Below are 14,736 nucleotides of genomic sequence, written 5' to 3'. Positions count from 1 at the left end.
AAAGACGTCTGGTTCAAGCGGCCATCAAACCACGCCCCCCTATGACATATTTTGAAACATGCTTACTTAAAGTTCAACTGAACTCAAAAAGTAAAGACTTACTCTGTTACAGAAAACATTTAGAAATGTTAATTATGCCTAAACAGAACACTCAAAAATCTAATGGTTATCTTGAATTCCTTCCGAAAAACAACAGTGCACTTATTGGTACATGTATGTGCCTAGCCACTTCTCTGCTAGGTACAGCTTCATAGCTGCATATGTGAGATGAGATCTATGGCACTGCTGCCTCTGACTGCTAGTCTAGTCTAGAGATTTAAAGTGACATTTGATGATGACACTACTGTGGTGCTCAGTGTTTTCTTTGCTGTAGGTATTGACTTGAGGAAGGTGGCCACCTCCACGCAGAGACACTAGGGAGACCACAGACAACTATACAGGGTCAGGAGTGTGGACATTACATAAGATACCACTTCCTAGGGGCCAATTTCTAAAGCTGCAGTATGGCCTTGCTGTTGCCAAATTGCCTGCTTTAAAAAAAATCTCCAGGACATGTATAAAGCACATCACTGTGCATTAAAACAGTGATTTCTGCTTTAATTGCTTAAGAACTTTGAAGCAAGGGAAGCACAATTAATTTCAATGAATAGGGGAAAAGGACTAGGAGTAGAAGCAAAATAGTGCTAGGTCACGAGGAGATGGAGGTCTCCTACTATCCCAGATTGTTCTCTGTGTTATGCAGAGAATTCTCCAAATGATTTGCAAATAAAACCCAAAAAGTTTTCAGCAGAAAAAGCAGAATAGCATGCTTTCTCTGTTATAAATTGGCCCTTTACTATCATTGTTAGCCCAGCAAATGCCTAATATGAATGATATGTCAGTGATCAGCAGGTCTAATGTTTTCAGGCTTTCAAATGTGACTGAAAATTTACAAAAAATGGATAAACTGTGTGATAAAAAGTGTGTCCTGAAACATTTTTTTTTCAATTTATCAGCTGTAGACCAATGTGCCAAAAGCATGTAATCGAAGGTAGAAACTGTATAAATAACATTACATACTGTATAAAGTTATTTGCTTTCCAAGGTTCCTCGAAGAGAATGTGTCATAATTCTGCAGCTGAACTGGTTCAGTTTTGCTGCCTTGAATGGGTATGGAGGATGGCATAACAGCAGCTTTGTAAGGAGCATATTTGCCTCATTTCAGGCAGGATGGCTATCCATTTAAAAAAGGCATCAGTGTCATGTAGGTAAATTGTGCAAATTCACACTTATGGTTATTCACACAAAGCACTGCCTTCACACAATTGTTTATTCATAAAGGCTTTGGAAATATCAAATATTTTCCAGGAAACATTCTACGTCAGTTCAAATATTGGAACAACTGTACATCTGCTGTTACTCATACCCATGTGAATTTGCTGTCCTTCTGTGACTAGTTTTCAAGTTATCTCCAGGTTGTTCCCATTAGACCCAAAACTAAGCTTCTCTTCATTAGAACCCAGTTTTCAATTTAAATTTTAATTAGAACAGACAACCAGGATACTTAAAAATCTGCTTAATTTCCATAATTCACTGATTACCTTTTGGCGAGTAGTGTTTTATGAGATATTACAAATTTAGATGATAGGTATATGTTTCTTAGGGCTTGTGTTGTGTGTTCTGTTTCGTGTTTGGGAAAACACTTTTAAAGCATAACTATGGCATTTACTCTTATTAGTAGCAGACATTTTGGTTATGTAGGTTTTTTGACTGAAATGTGTTGTTACATTCTTTGATTATTTAAAGGTATACTTACAAAACATGGCTGAGTGACTTTGTTTAGGAGTATGTATAGCTTTTAAAGTGTATTTCCACTTTTGCAGCCAAATTAGGATAGCACCTATTTTATATTTATTACATGCTCTCATTTGCATAGTTAAAAATAAGGTGATAGCTACTGGCAACCTGTGACATCAGTAAGCAGGGCAGTACACCGGACAGAGCTGCTGACAGCATAGTCCAGCTTCTGCCACTGCCCCCTTTGAACAACAAATGAGCCACGCACGCCACCCCCCAGTAACCATTCCCTGACAGCACCCCCCACCTTCCCCCCTGGAACGACATTGCCTCTGTTGGCAATTAACCCCTTCGTGACGGGAGACGTACAGTGTACGTCCCGTCACAAAGTGGCTATATGACTTGCCACGTACACTGTACGTGCCGCGTTATATTAGCCTCTGTAATGCTGGTAACTGCTGATTCTCAGCAGTTCCAGTCATTAATTAATGCCTCACTATTGAGACATTCATTAATGAAATAGTTAAGCTTTTTTAAAAGCTTCTTTCTTTCATTAATGAAAGAATGAAGCCTTTACATTCAGATACGGGTTCGCTAAATAGCGATCCCGTATCTGACCGCTGAAGATAGCAGAGAGGTAGCAGTGACTCACCTCTCTGCTACTTGTTTTGACAGCTGCAGAGCCTTGCCCGATGTTAAATGATACATTTCAACCACTAGATACAAAATGTATCTCTTGAGTGAAATGTATCAGTTTTGATCGTCTAGGAACGATCAAAGACCTTTAGTGAGATCTGATTCTGACATGCTGTCAGGATCAGTCTCTAAAGTTATTATTAGCTGTTCCTAAGCTTGGAGCAGCCTGATAATAACTAAAAATTTTAAAAAGTTAATTTATTAAGCAGTCATAGTGATTGCTTGATATAAACTGACAAAAAAATTTTTTATTTTTTTTTACAAAGTGTAAAAAAAAAAAAAAATGTACAAAAAATTAGGAAAATAAAACGTTTATATATAAATATATTTGTATACTATAATTATTATTAAAAAAATTCTAAAAATAAAAATAATAATCAAAACTTGCTGCTGTGGAAGAATCACACAGCAAAAATGTAAAAAGTGTGTCAGTCATTTAGGAACAGAAACTAGAAACTAGCTCAGTCATGAAGGGGTTAATCTAGGTACGGCCCTGGGTTTGTTCATTATAATTTGTAAAGTAGATATGAACACTGCCTGTCCTAACGAAGGGTAAAATACCTGGCTTCTGCATTGTATGTTAATGAAGTTAATGAGAGAAACATAATCCTTAAATTTCAGTCCTAAGTCTTTCTATAAGGACTGTGAAAGTCCTCACAATCCTGAATTCAACCATTTTGCCTGTTGCAACAAAACATCTAAAAGGTAAGATATTTTCAACAATTATTTTTCATTATGCTGTGTGAATAGGAACACATAACAAACATGTAGGGGGGGGGGTTTCTCAAATTCGACCGAAAAAGTGGAAATACACTTTAAGGATGGCATATTGTATTGGAAATACACTTTAAGGATGGCATAATGTATTTATTGGTTTAATATTTAGTACATTTTGTTACGGAAAAATGTATCGTTGTTTAGTACATCACAGACATTTATCTGTATCAGTACTTAGCTTTCAATGCAAAACAAAACAATATGTTTCTTAATTTTTCTCTGGTCACCATACAAATTGCATTTGTTTTGTGAAAGGCAGGGCAACTTGTATGCATTGAGCATTTTTTTTTTGTAACTGGAACTGTTTAAAGGGAAACCTACCTTAAATAATGCCATTTCACATACAGGCCAGAAATACTAAGTGTAAAATATCAAAATATGAAAACTAGACTATTGTTTTATTCAGCATAATATGATTAATATAAAAGCATACGTGAACCAGCCTGCATATTCTCCTTCATTACTATTGCCCTTGCCCATTTTTCAGTTTTCAGTGCTGTGATACTCTAAATGATAATTTGTCATACAACACTGTACCCAAATGAATTTTATACATTTTTGTGTTATTTAATAACCACCAGTTTTTTTTTTTATTTCAAAGAAATAAAATACCAACAATTTAGAAAAAAAAACTGCCTTAGTTTCTTTTATAAAACTTATATAAAAATGCGGGGACAGTACAAACACCCTCAAAATTACCCCCTCTTTGGGAAGTAGACCAAAGGCAATCTAATTTTTTGCCACAATTGTTTTTGGGAAATGAAGAAACATGCTGTATTAAGGGATTAAAACCTGGATCTTGTTAATGGTGCACTAGATACAGTGCATTATTAATGTACAGGTCATACACAAAGGGAGTAGGGGTGAAGAAGTTAACGTACAGGTCACATAAAGTGATAGGATGGAGATGAGGGGATTCATTTGCAGGATAAGAGGTGAAGGTGTTAATATACAGGAAGTACAGAGACAGGATGAAGATGACATATATGGGGGAGTGAAAAGGTTAAAAAATTATCATACGATAACATTTAGTAATCCCTCTCCCCACCTTGAGTCTACCTTTCTAGTATACCTTTATCTATTTATTTCTTCTTTCCTCCGTTGTGAGACAGTAATATTGTTTACATTTGTAGTCTTCACAGTGATGCAATGCACCAAAGCACTCTGGTTCTGTGCATTTTGGCCATGATCTGCAATGTCTAATGATAGTATGATCAAAGGAATTGTGTGTTCACTGGGCATGCACACCGGATGTTAACAGACTGCTGTTTTAAAATGGCACTCCAGAACATCATGTTTTAAAACTCTGTCATATACAGATAGTGAAATGCTACTACAGAAATTGATTATATCTACAGCTATTGGTACATTACCATGATTGAAATTTTTAAATAAAATAAGTAAAAAATTGCATTTTCTAAAGTAACTGACACCCATGGTGGATAATTTTTCAACCTCCCCCTGGTCTATGCAATAAAATTATTTTCAGTAATCATGAAAGCAAACAAATAATGGTTCAAACAGTTGCTGTCTTCCCTTACACTAGTGTTCAGTTTAATGTAGTGATTGGTGGATGTAAGAGACCCCTAACATTAGATGTCAGTGGAAAAATGCCCCCTTGAATTAGTGATCAGTGTAGGCAGGAGATTAATCCACCATTGCTTACTGCTCAAGGAACCACAAGCACCTACTGGGAAAACCCTAGTCGAGAAAGGTTGGCTTAATGTCACATTTTGAAAGCAATCTTTTTATTATAGTTAACTCGCACAGTTACAACTAACATACACTAAACCTTTGGGATAAATACATACACACTATCATTGTTGGGTCTTAAATAGGTCACTAATACTTTTTTTTTACAATTCTGAAGCCTTGTGTGTCCTAGTGTAATATTTCCTGGTATCTGAACAGAAGTTAACAAAAATGCTACTTGTCATATTAAAGATCTCCCAGAAGACATATCCACCCCCTGCCTGTGGTAGAGAGATTATTGTCATTAGTTAAGAAATGACAACATGTGGGTGGTATGTCACCCTGACAAGCTCATCAATGCAAGCTGTGAGATCAGTGGATATAAGACTAGTGTAAGATGTGTAAAAAGACTTTACATTTACAGCATGCCCATTTGTATTGTATACAAATATAGATATAAGGGTAATATGTTTATAAACATATCATCATAAAGCACAAATTGTACTGTACCTTCTGAGTTTGTCTCATAGACCTAAAACATTTCTTTATTAGTCTTTTAAAACAGCTAAAACAACACAGTCCCTCTTTATTTTATAGATTTTCATTCTGACACAGTGAATAAATCTAGAAACCATCTACTGGAAAGAATGTATACATCTAAAACTCTTCATCCCTATTTCCTAGCACCCATGCAGTGACTGTTATTGTAACCCTGGGACTGTCAATCATAAAAAAATATCACAAAACCACCAAGCTATCACCCCTCTAAAATTTGAACAGCAGAAAGTCTTTGTTGATTTGTGAAAATGATGAAACAAAAAGAGTTTATTTATAGATGGTGTCATATTTAATGTTGCAATACAAAAATGTTTACTGCACATTGCAAATATGGATGATCAGAAAATAGAGTATCATTGTGCAGCTAAATATAGAAATATTATGGTATCTTATATTATAGGTTCTGTTTCGGACTGTTGCTATGATGGTGCCAGATTATACATTAATTGCTGAGATTTCTCTGTATTCCATGGGTTTTGTTGCAGCACGCAGCCTTGCTGCTAAAATTGTGGCTACATATCGATTATGCTCTGAACAGGTAAGACTCTTTTGTTTTTTTATTATTGAATAACAAATAATAAATATGGAACACAAAACAAGAGGAAAACACAATCATTTGTTTAGCTCACCCACAGACAGGATAGTTTGGATTTATGGTATATATGAATTGTCAGTTATGGTTATCAAGGTTAAAAACCCTAGAGAAATATTATTTTTTTCTTTCATAGTATCCTGCAGATAAGCACACATGCATGCACTCACACAAAAACATGTATGTCACCTATATAGGTGAAAAGGTAAATGAGGTGCATGCCTAAGAATATTTTTTAAACCATAAAATGATTTTTTTTTCTTTTTTGAGTGCTGCTATATTAGGGCACAGTCAGGGCCGGATTTCCCACAAGGCCAACTAAGGCCTGGCCTTGGGGCAGCAGGGAGTAGAGGGGGCAGCAGGGGTGTGGAACTGATATTTCCAGATGCCCGGGCGGGTAGTTTTCTACATTTAGCCCCGCTGCCCCTCTACTCCCTGGTAGCAGGGACAGCAGGGAAGCCACCACTTGTTTTGTACAAGTGATCTTGGCGACATTGTATGCAGCCTGCAGGTCTCCCATTCTCCATGGTGGGGGGGCTTGGCAGGTAGGGGGGCGCGTTGAGGAACCTGGCCTTGGGGCAGCAGAGAGAGTAAATCCAATTTTCCTATGGTTTGCACATTTTGTAGTTAGTAGGCCTCACTTTGCAATGAAATGTTCGACTAGACCTTCCCTTAAAGTGGAAGTAAAGTCAGGAGATAAATCTTAACCCCATTCATGACTGAGCTTGTTTTTAGTTTCTGTTCGTAAATGACTGACACACTTTTGACATTTTTGCTGTGTGATTCTTCCACGTCAGTAATATACTTTCTTACAAAGTGCACCCACACATATTATATATTGTTTTTTAGAGGACAGATAGGGCTACATATTTATATCACATATGTGTGTCTAACGCCTCACTTAGGACAAATACAAATAAAAAAAAGAGGAAAAAACGTAAAAAAAAACTTTTTTTCCCAGTTTTGATTTGTAGTATTTTTTTTTAACAAAACCAGCACAGCTAAAAAAAAATGCAATACATACATTCATTTATTTGTCCCTTATTTTTAATTTTTTTACACTTTCCACAGTTTTTTTTTCTACACTTTTCACTATTTTTTTAAACTTAAAAATGTTATTTTATTTATTTAATTATATCAAGCAGTCATTGTGAATTAATCTCACTATTACTGCTTGATAAATTAATAAATTTTTGGTTATTATCAGGCTGTTTCAAACTTCAGAACAGCCGATAATAAGTTGGTGATACTGATCCTGCAGCAGTTCAGGATTCAGCTGTCACTAGTTTTCTGATTGTTACAACAACCATCAGAAAACTGAAACATTCTTCTTTCAGGAATAGATACATTATGTATCTATTCCTGAAAGTGAAAGAAAAAAAAAAGCCAGTATAGCTTGAGAGAGATATCACTCGATCTATACGAGCTGTCAGAATGCCGGCAAACATGCCGGCTCTGCTTTGACTCTCAGACACCCGATCTTCAGGTATTGGGTGTCTGAAAAAGGTTATCCCTTTCATTAATGGATGCCTCTGTACTGAGGCATCCATTAATGAATGATAACCGCTGATTCTCAGCGGTTACCAGCTTTCTAGTGCAGCAAATAATTCGACACGTACAGTGTACGTGACAAGTAATTTGGTCCCTTTGTGGTGGAACGTACAGTGTACGTCTCCCGTCACGAAGGGGTTAAAATAAATATTCAAGTACCTTTAACAAAAGTGTTTCACTCAGCTGTAGATCCTCAAATTATCTTGTGCTGACACTGTCCTTCCTCCTGGAGGGTGGCTACTTTTGTTCCCCATGGTCCCTGTGTGTGTTGTAAAGTAGCTACTTCTCCAAGCTCACTCCCAAATATTGCTTATCCCTCATTTCCTGTTGGATTGATGGAAATATAAATGCTTTTCTTGGTTCTTTAGGAGAAAGCTATAACCCGGGTCTTTCTGTTACCCTGTCTGGTGAAATTGTTGTTAGTAGTATAAAATATGAGAACAGCAGTAAAAAGTAAAAACCTGACAGGAGTTCCAATGCTTACCCATGTTATCCAACAACAGAAAAAAAGATTTTGGCTTGACATACACTTTATAGTGTATTTCCATTTCCATTTTGCAGTCAAATTTGTTGTGAGTTCCTTATCACACAACATACCAAAAAATACTGCTGCTGAGTTCCTTTTCTGCACTCCTTTCTAGATATGCCTTTACCTTCTATTTTTTTTGTTACCTGTGTTCTTTTTAGAGCAGTGATGATTAGCCCCATATATTGCAATATTAAAAAATGACAACATATTATAAATGATAGTGTTCAGTTAGACAGAGTTTAAAAGAACTGAAAATGTATTTACATCATGTCTTCACAGTCAGCTCTCAGCTTTGCTTTGATTAATGAATCTAATTTTATCCTCACAATGTTTTGATAGTTTAATACATTTTCATCCCCCAAACAATTAAACCATGTCACAAATGTCTTTATTCATTTAGCTACTTTTATGACTGGTTATTAAGAAGCCTCCCCCCATCCTTGTGCTTACTCAAACAAGTCCCAGATTTTCAGATACGATTACTTTCTGCCTGAGGTTTTCTCATCCGGCTCACCCCCCATTTATACATATTAGTATTGTTTCAACCTAACATTTTATCTTACCACTTTGTGCCCAGGCACTTTTCAGAGGAATGTGATAAGATGGATATAGGGCTATTGTCTGATAGAAAACCATTACCCTTTAGGGGGAATACATGACCTTCTGCACAAAGACTTGACATCCCATCCGCTTTGTGCCTTGTGATTCCATTATTCATAGCTTCCTTCATTCTGCTTCTTGTCACTGTGTAATTGATGCAATGCTTACCACCCAAATACTCAGCACTGATCTTTTTTCAACTTTAATTCTTTTCTAGTTTATCATAAAAAAATGATGCATTTCCTATATTTATTTTATGTAATGATCAAACATAAGAAATAATAATTTTAATGAAACATGTTTATAGATGGAGACATATTTAAATTCTGCTGTTTAAAATAATTATCCTGTATTTAAATCCTGCTTTAGGTTTATCAAATAACAATGTAGCTTTTATGAACTTTTACTGTTTGTCTATGTTGAATGTTAGTGTTTTTATACATTGTAATATAATAGCAGTGCATGAATGTGCCTCTACCACTAAAATTGTTGACGTTTAAAATAAATGCAGGTGAAGTAGCTATAAGATTTAATAAAACTGATTTTCACTATAATGTCATAAAACTGGATCATACAGTATGTACCATTGATGGACATAGTTATATACCAACTCTCTCTAGGGTATATTGGGAGATTATTTAAATGTATCTTGAAAGCCACAGGAGGTTTGCAGTTGGACTAAGGATACTATTCATATCATTAATACTGTAATAACTAACCCAATCTGTCTTTAGCTCTCTTCCCAGCATCACTATGACTATGGAATGAGGGCAGTTAAATCTGTGCTAACAGCTGCTGGAAACCTGAAGGTTAAATTGCCAGATGAAAAGGAGGATGTGCTGATGCTTCGATCAATACGTGACGTTAATCTGCCTAAGGTAGGGTCTAGCTACAGCCACTGCTTCCTTAATGTGTACTTGTGAGAGGGAAATGCATGACAGCAAACATGAGCTTCTGTAGTTTTGCTCTTCTCCCGCGCCATTTCATATCGATTGACAATTACAAGGCAGAAGAGAAGATAAACTGCATACTATAGCTTAATTGCAATGTTTATGACCCCGCGTGTCTTTTAAAATGTCACCGCAGCAAAGAGTACTGGATTCATCTGCATATATTTCACCAGACAATGGCTCTCCTTCCTTTCTGACATGTACAAGATTAGTTGATTTGTCTTGAGTTTATTTTGTATGCAGATTACCTATTTAGATCAGGCTTAAAGAGACACATTCCTTTTTCCCACATTTTCTTTTGGTAGTCTTTTCATTGCTAGTCCCATGCTGCCACCCCACTGCAATAGTTCACTTGCCAAGCTAAGGGGGTTATTCACTAAAGAGCTGAAGGATCCAGCCACAGCTTCGGCTGATCCTTCGGCTGTCTTCAGCCACAAGAGACCTTCGGTTCAGTCAAACCAAAGGGCTGCTGTACAGTCTATTCAAAATAGCCCATACAGCATCCGAAGGCAGGCGAGCAGCTCAGCCAAGCCGAAGGCATATGCTTTGGCTCGACTGAGCCGAAGTGACAGCCGGATCGAGGAGAACGGCCTGCCATAGGTCAGCTGTTCGCATAGCAAATGACAGCTGAGCTTATACAGAGCTTTACTTTTGCTCCCATTGGCCTTTTGGGAACCATGATGGCAATCATGATGGCAACTATTCTCTATGCAGGTTCATCCAACTGCAAAAGTCTGCTTTAGAATATCTATCTGCACCTTTTCAAATGTATTTAACCCTTTTCAGTCCAACACTTTTGTTTTGTCAACCAGCACATTGAGTCCTGATAAAGGAGGCCCCTAGAACCACCATAACTTCTTCTGTCTCTTCTACTTATAATGAGAAAATAAATGTATCATGTATTCTCAATATTAATGTGTTGCTGTATCTCTTTTAACAATCCCCAGTTTTCCCCCAAAGCTCCTCCCAGCTTCTCCGCCATGTATGAGAGCTGTCAAACCGTAGTCACTGTACTTCATTTAATAGATTCTACTCTGCACTACAAATTCATATACATTTGTGAACTAATGCCCCCATCTACACCTGTCATTTGAAAGTAAGCAGAAACTGTTGGGCTTTCTTATAACACAGCACTATAATAGGAGCATTCTGTGCTAAATGTTTTGATGTAAAATGTAATTTTTCTCTACAAATAATAACTAACAAAATCCATAAAAGATCCATTTATAAACATCCTTAAAAAGAAGCTCAATTCAGATCTTCTTTTAAATGTTTCAATTTACATTCAAGTTATATACTGTATGTATCAATTTGGAAGTCATTACAATAAAATATTTACATCGTGACATAGAGGGCATAGATATTTACTTTTTACTTTGAGTGTTCAGCGTTTCTAATCTTTTTCTTTTTTTCTCATTATTTTCAATTTGCAGTTTTTGTCCCACGACATTCCGCTTTTTGATAGCATCATTTCTGACCTTTTCCCTGGGGTTATTGTGCCAACTCCTGACCATGGCAGTCTGGAAGTGTCCATCAGGGAAATCACTAGGAAAATGAATCTGCAGCAGGTCCCATGCTTCATCAAGAAGATAATACAAGTCAGCAAATGTTTCTCTCATTCACATCTAAAAGCATTTTGTTTTCACAAAATTACATTGAGTATATTGAGTTTCGTCAATTACCAAATGCAACACATGCGCACCTTTATTACATTATGTTAAGAGCTTCAGATCTGTTCATGTCCACAAGACACTCCATGATAGAAAAACTGTTGCTTATGCTGACAGTTCCCCACGAAAAGGATGCACGAAAATCAGGTGAATTGGCAAATCATGTTTTGGTTGTTATGCACCTGAATACCTACAGATAACCTAATATGCAAAAAAACATACATTTTGCAAATTATAAATGTATAGATTCCCAGAACTGTGTGCTTCTCTGCAGATTAGTCAGTTGTATGCAAATGTTTAGGTGCATCAGTGTTCCCTTAATTGTATTTCTTGAATTGCCCCATTGTAGTATCTGTATGACCAAAATGTTTCTTAGTGCATCATAGCCAGGTAACAGGCTCTGCTCCTGCATGATCACCTGCGGTCAAAATTAAGAAGTGTTGGGGATGGTCACAGAAATTCATAAAAATGACAGGTAGTGCCATTGCATAGCAGCTGTACTCTTATTGTAAGGAAATATATGCAATAACTGTTTTTTTTTTTACAATTTCAGGTTTATAACACATATTTTACTGTGCATTACCGTAACACGAGGCACTTTGTGTAGTGCTTTTTGGTGCCACTCATTTAGAATTGCAGCCCAATGTACAACTACAGTCACCTCATTGCAAAGTACCACACATGCCATGCATTGTGGTACGCTGTGTTAGAGAAAGTGTACGCTAGACATGTAAGCTGCAGAAAAATTGAGTTTGCGAATATTCATTGTGAATACCATAGAAAACCATCTACAGATATTAATACCTAAGCTGAACCTCCTAGACCCGAATGGCATTCGGGATCCAAATTTCCGAATTGCAGTCAGGAGCTCCCGAATGCCATTCAGGTCTGGAAGCCTCATCTTTAGTAATATACTGTATGTATATGGCTCCCTGACCCGAATGCCATTCGGGTCTAGGAGCCTCAGTTTTAGTATTATATGTATATACTGTATACTGTATATGGCTCCCATGTTGCCGTAATGAAAATTCGTGTTCAGAACCTGTCCAATTCAGTTTCATCTTTGAACGAAATTCGGATGGGATCTGAAATGCCGAAATGGAAATTCGGATTCAGACACATTCGAATGCATTGGGATTTGGAAATGCGGATGTGTCCGAATCTCTAAAAATTTGTCAGAATTTTTATTCAGAAAGAAACACATCGCACATGTCTACTGTACGCTGTGATAAAGAAACTGTATTACTATGCATTGGCAGCCAATTCTAAATGACTGCACTGCCATAATGGCATACACCCGCAAATGGCCCACAAGGTCTGACGGGGGTCTTAAACAGCATCCTCATTTTGACTTATTTATTTAAAGGGCAGCTACTAAACAAAACAGGAACACAATACAAATACAAATACAATACTACTTTATATCTACTGTATTTATAATTGTTCCAGATGCCTGGAACTGTTAAATAAAATGTAACCATCATTTTAGTTTGCATACATAAAGTGTTAATGTACACAAGGCATTCAAATCATAAATAATATATGTATTAAACAGCAGCAGTATTTCTCTGCATAATATGCCTTAAGAAAGCTGTAAATAAAGACCATATGTGGAACATTGCTATTACTCTGCTTTGTAACCATACTCTCCAGATGCCCTTAGATATAAAAGGCTCTTCTCTTTCCATAGTGAATGATGAAAAATAGGCTCTGAAAATGTACATATTTCTTACTACCACACACACACAGGCTGACAATAGGTGGTCTAATTTCTCATGTATTGCAGCAGATATTGCTGTTTGCAAATGTTAAAATAAATACAAAAGGTAGTTAAGTAATGATCATCCATAGCAATGGTTAAAGAATCCTTCCATTATGCTTTACAATTTGTTATTTTAGAGCCTAAGGACTTATTCACAGTAAGTCCTGGCAAAAGACACAGCTATGTATCCTGGGTCTCAAATCTGCGACCCGTTGCCTGTTAATTACTCATGTCTAGTGTAGTACAGCGGAGGAACATTTTGACAGTCTCTGTCATGTTAGGCAGGAATTCCTGTGGGCTTCATGTCTAACATTTGTAGCAAAATAACACATGAAGATTTGATCTTAGATTATACATAGTAATGCTCCTAAAGAAAAGCATTATACAAAATACTGGGGCAGAAGACTGAGAGAGAAAAGAAAGGGGAAGAAAACAATGAACTGAACCAATTGTTGTATGAGGAGTTTACCATGACTTTTCCACTTCGGTAGTGTGTCCAGTGGACTCTAGCAACACATCTGATCCCATTGTGCCAGTTTAGAGAATATTATGGTGGCTGCTTTTATACACATTGTCTAGAGAAGCTAAGCACAGGATTTTCCAGATTAATATTACTACCTTAAGCAAGTATTGGTATTTTGTCTTTATGGTAGAAAGATCTACCTGCCATTATGTCATTAATTAATTAAGTATAAATATAACACTTTAAGTAATAATATTTTTTTTAATTAATAAGGAACCCAAAACATATGACATAAACATATGACATAAACATATGACATAAACAGGGTGTGATTGAGATCACATAAATATTAAAGATATTAAACAAATCTTTTATTGTTGCAAATTAAAATACCTAGCTTTGGCTACGGCTTATAGGAACAATACATTATGTAACATCAGATACCTTTCCATATATGAGTTTCCTATTATCTGTTCATTCTCACTGTTCACACATATTTTGCTGCTTTTTGAACTGCCTCCCATCCTCTAAAGAAAATCTTAAATGTATCTACCACTGATAGGCCCAATAAATCTGCCCATTTTCATACAGGCGAGGCGGTCAAAGAGAAATTCCTCTTACCCGCACTCCTTGATGCCTGCTATATTTGTGATAAAGAATATTTATAGACAGGATAACCAAGAATAGCCAACATAACTGCATGATGTTGATTCATCTGACAAGTGTCAAGCCTATCCTGTATGAAAGATTCCTATTGAAGGAAGTGATCATTGGAAATCCTATATGTAGTACATAAATCAGCAAATGGCCCTGATCGTCTAATAGGTGACCCAATTCTTGAATACCTCTCGACCGCCCATATTCTAAAAATAGAAGATTCACATCCCTGTGGAAACACTGGGGAGGAGCACAGAGGCAATGGTGAAATTACTCCTGGGGGTTGATTTACTAACCTTATAACCACGCCATGAACAAGTATACACCTCTGTAGTGTGTTCCCTCCCAGCATGATCTATTGGTGGAATCTAGACACCTTTGTAGTGTGTACACACCCGGCAGGTGTGTTGTCCAAAGCCCTGCATGAATTGCAAGGTGATGTTGTGTAAATTAGCTCTACATT

The 14,736-nt window shown here is 36.6% G+C and overlaps 1 protein-coding gene across 1 annotated transcript in view; it reads left to right on the top strand.

Annotated features, from left to right (window-relative positions):
• LOC108784922 (dynein heavy chain 3, axonemal-like) overlaps nt 1–14,736 on the top strand; it is an 899,093-nt gene that overhangs the window by 429,302 nt on the left and 455,055 nt on the right. The window contains exons 31-33 of the mRNA XM_018553871.1: nt 5,900–6,037; nt 9,506–9,649; nt 11,155–11,319. Of these exons, the coding sequence (XP_018409373.1) occupies nt 5,900–6,037; nt 9,506–9,649; nt 11,155–11,319 (447 nt within the window). The remainder of the gene's footprint in view (nt 1–5,899; nt 6,038–9,505; nt 9,650–11,154; nt 11,320–14,736) is intronic.

Source organism: Nanorana parkeri, unplaced genomic scaffold (genome assembly GCF_000935625.1).
Source record: "Nanorana parkeri isolate BGI_ZX_2015 unplaced genomic scaffold, ASM93562v1 scaffold132, whole genome shotgun sequence".
In the NCBI taxonomy this organism is placed as follows: Eukaryota; Metazoa; Chordata; class Amphibia; order Anura; family Dicroglossidae; genus Nanorana; species Nanorana parkeri.
This window is presented reverse-complemented; position numbering and strand designations above follow the sequence as displayed.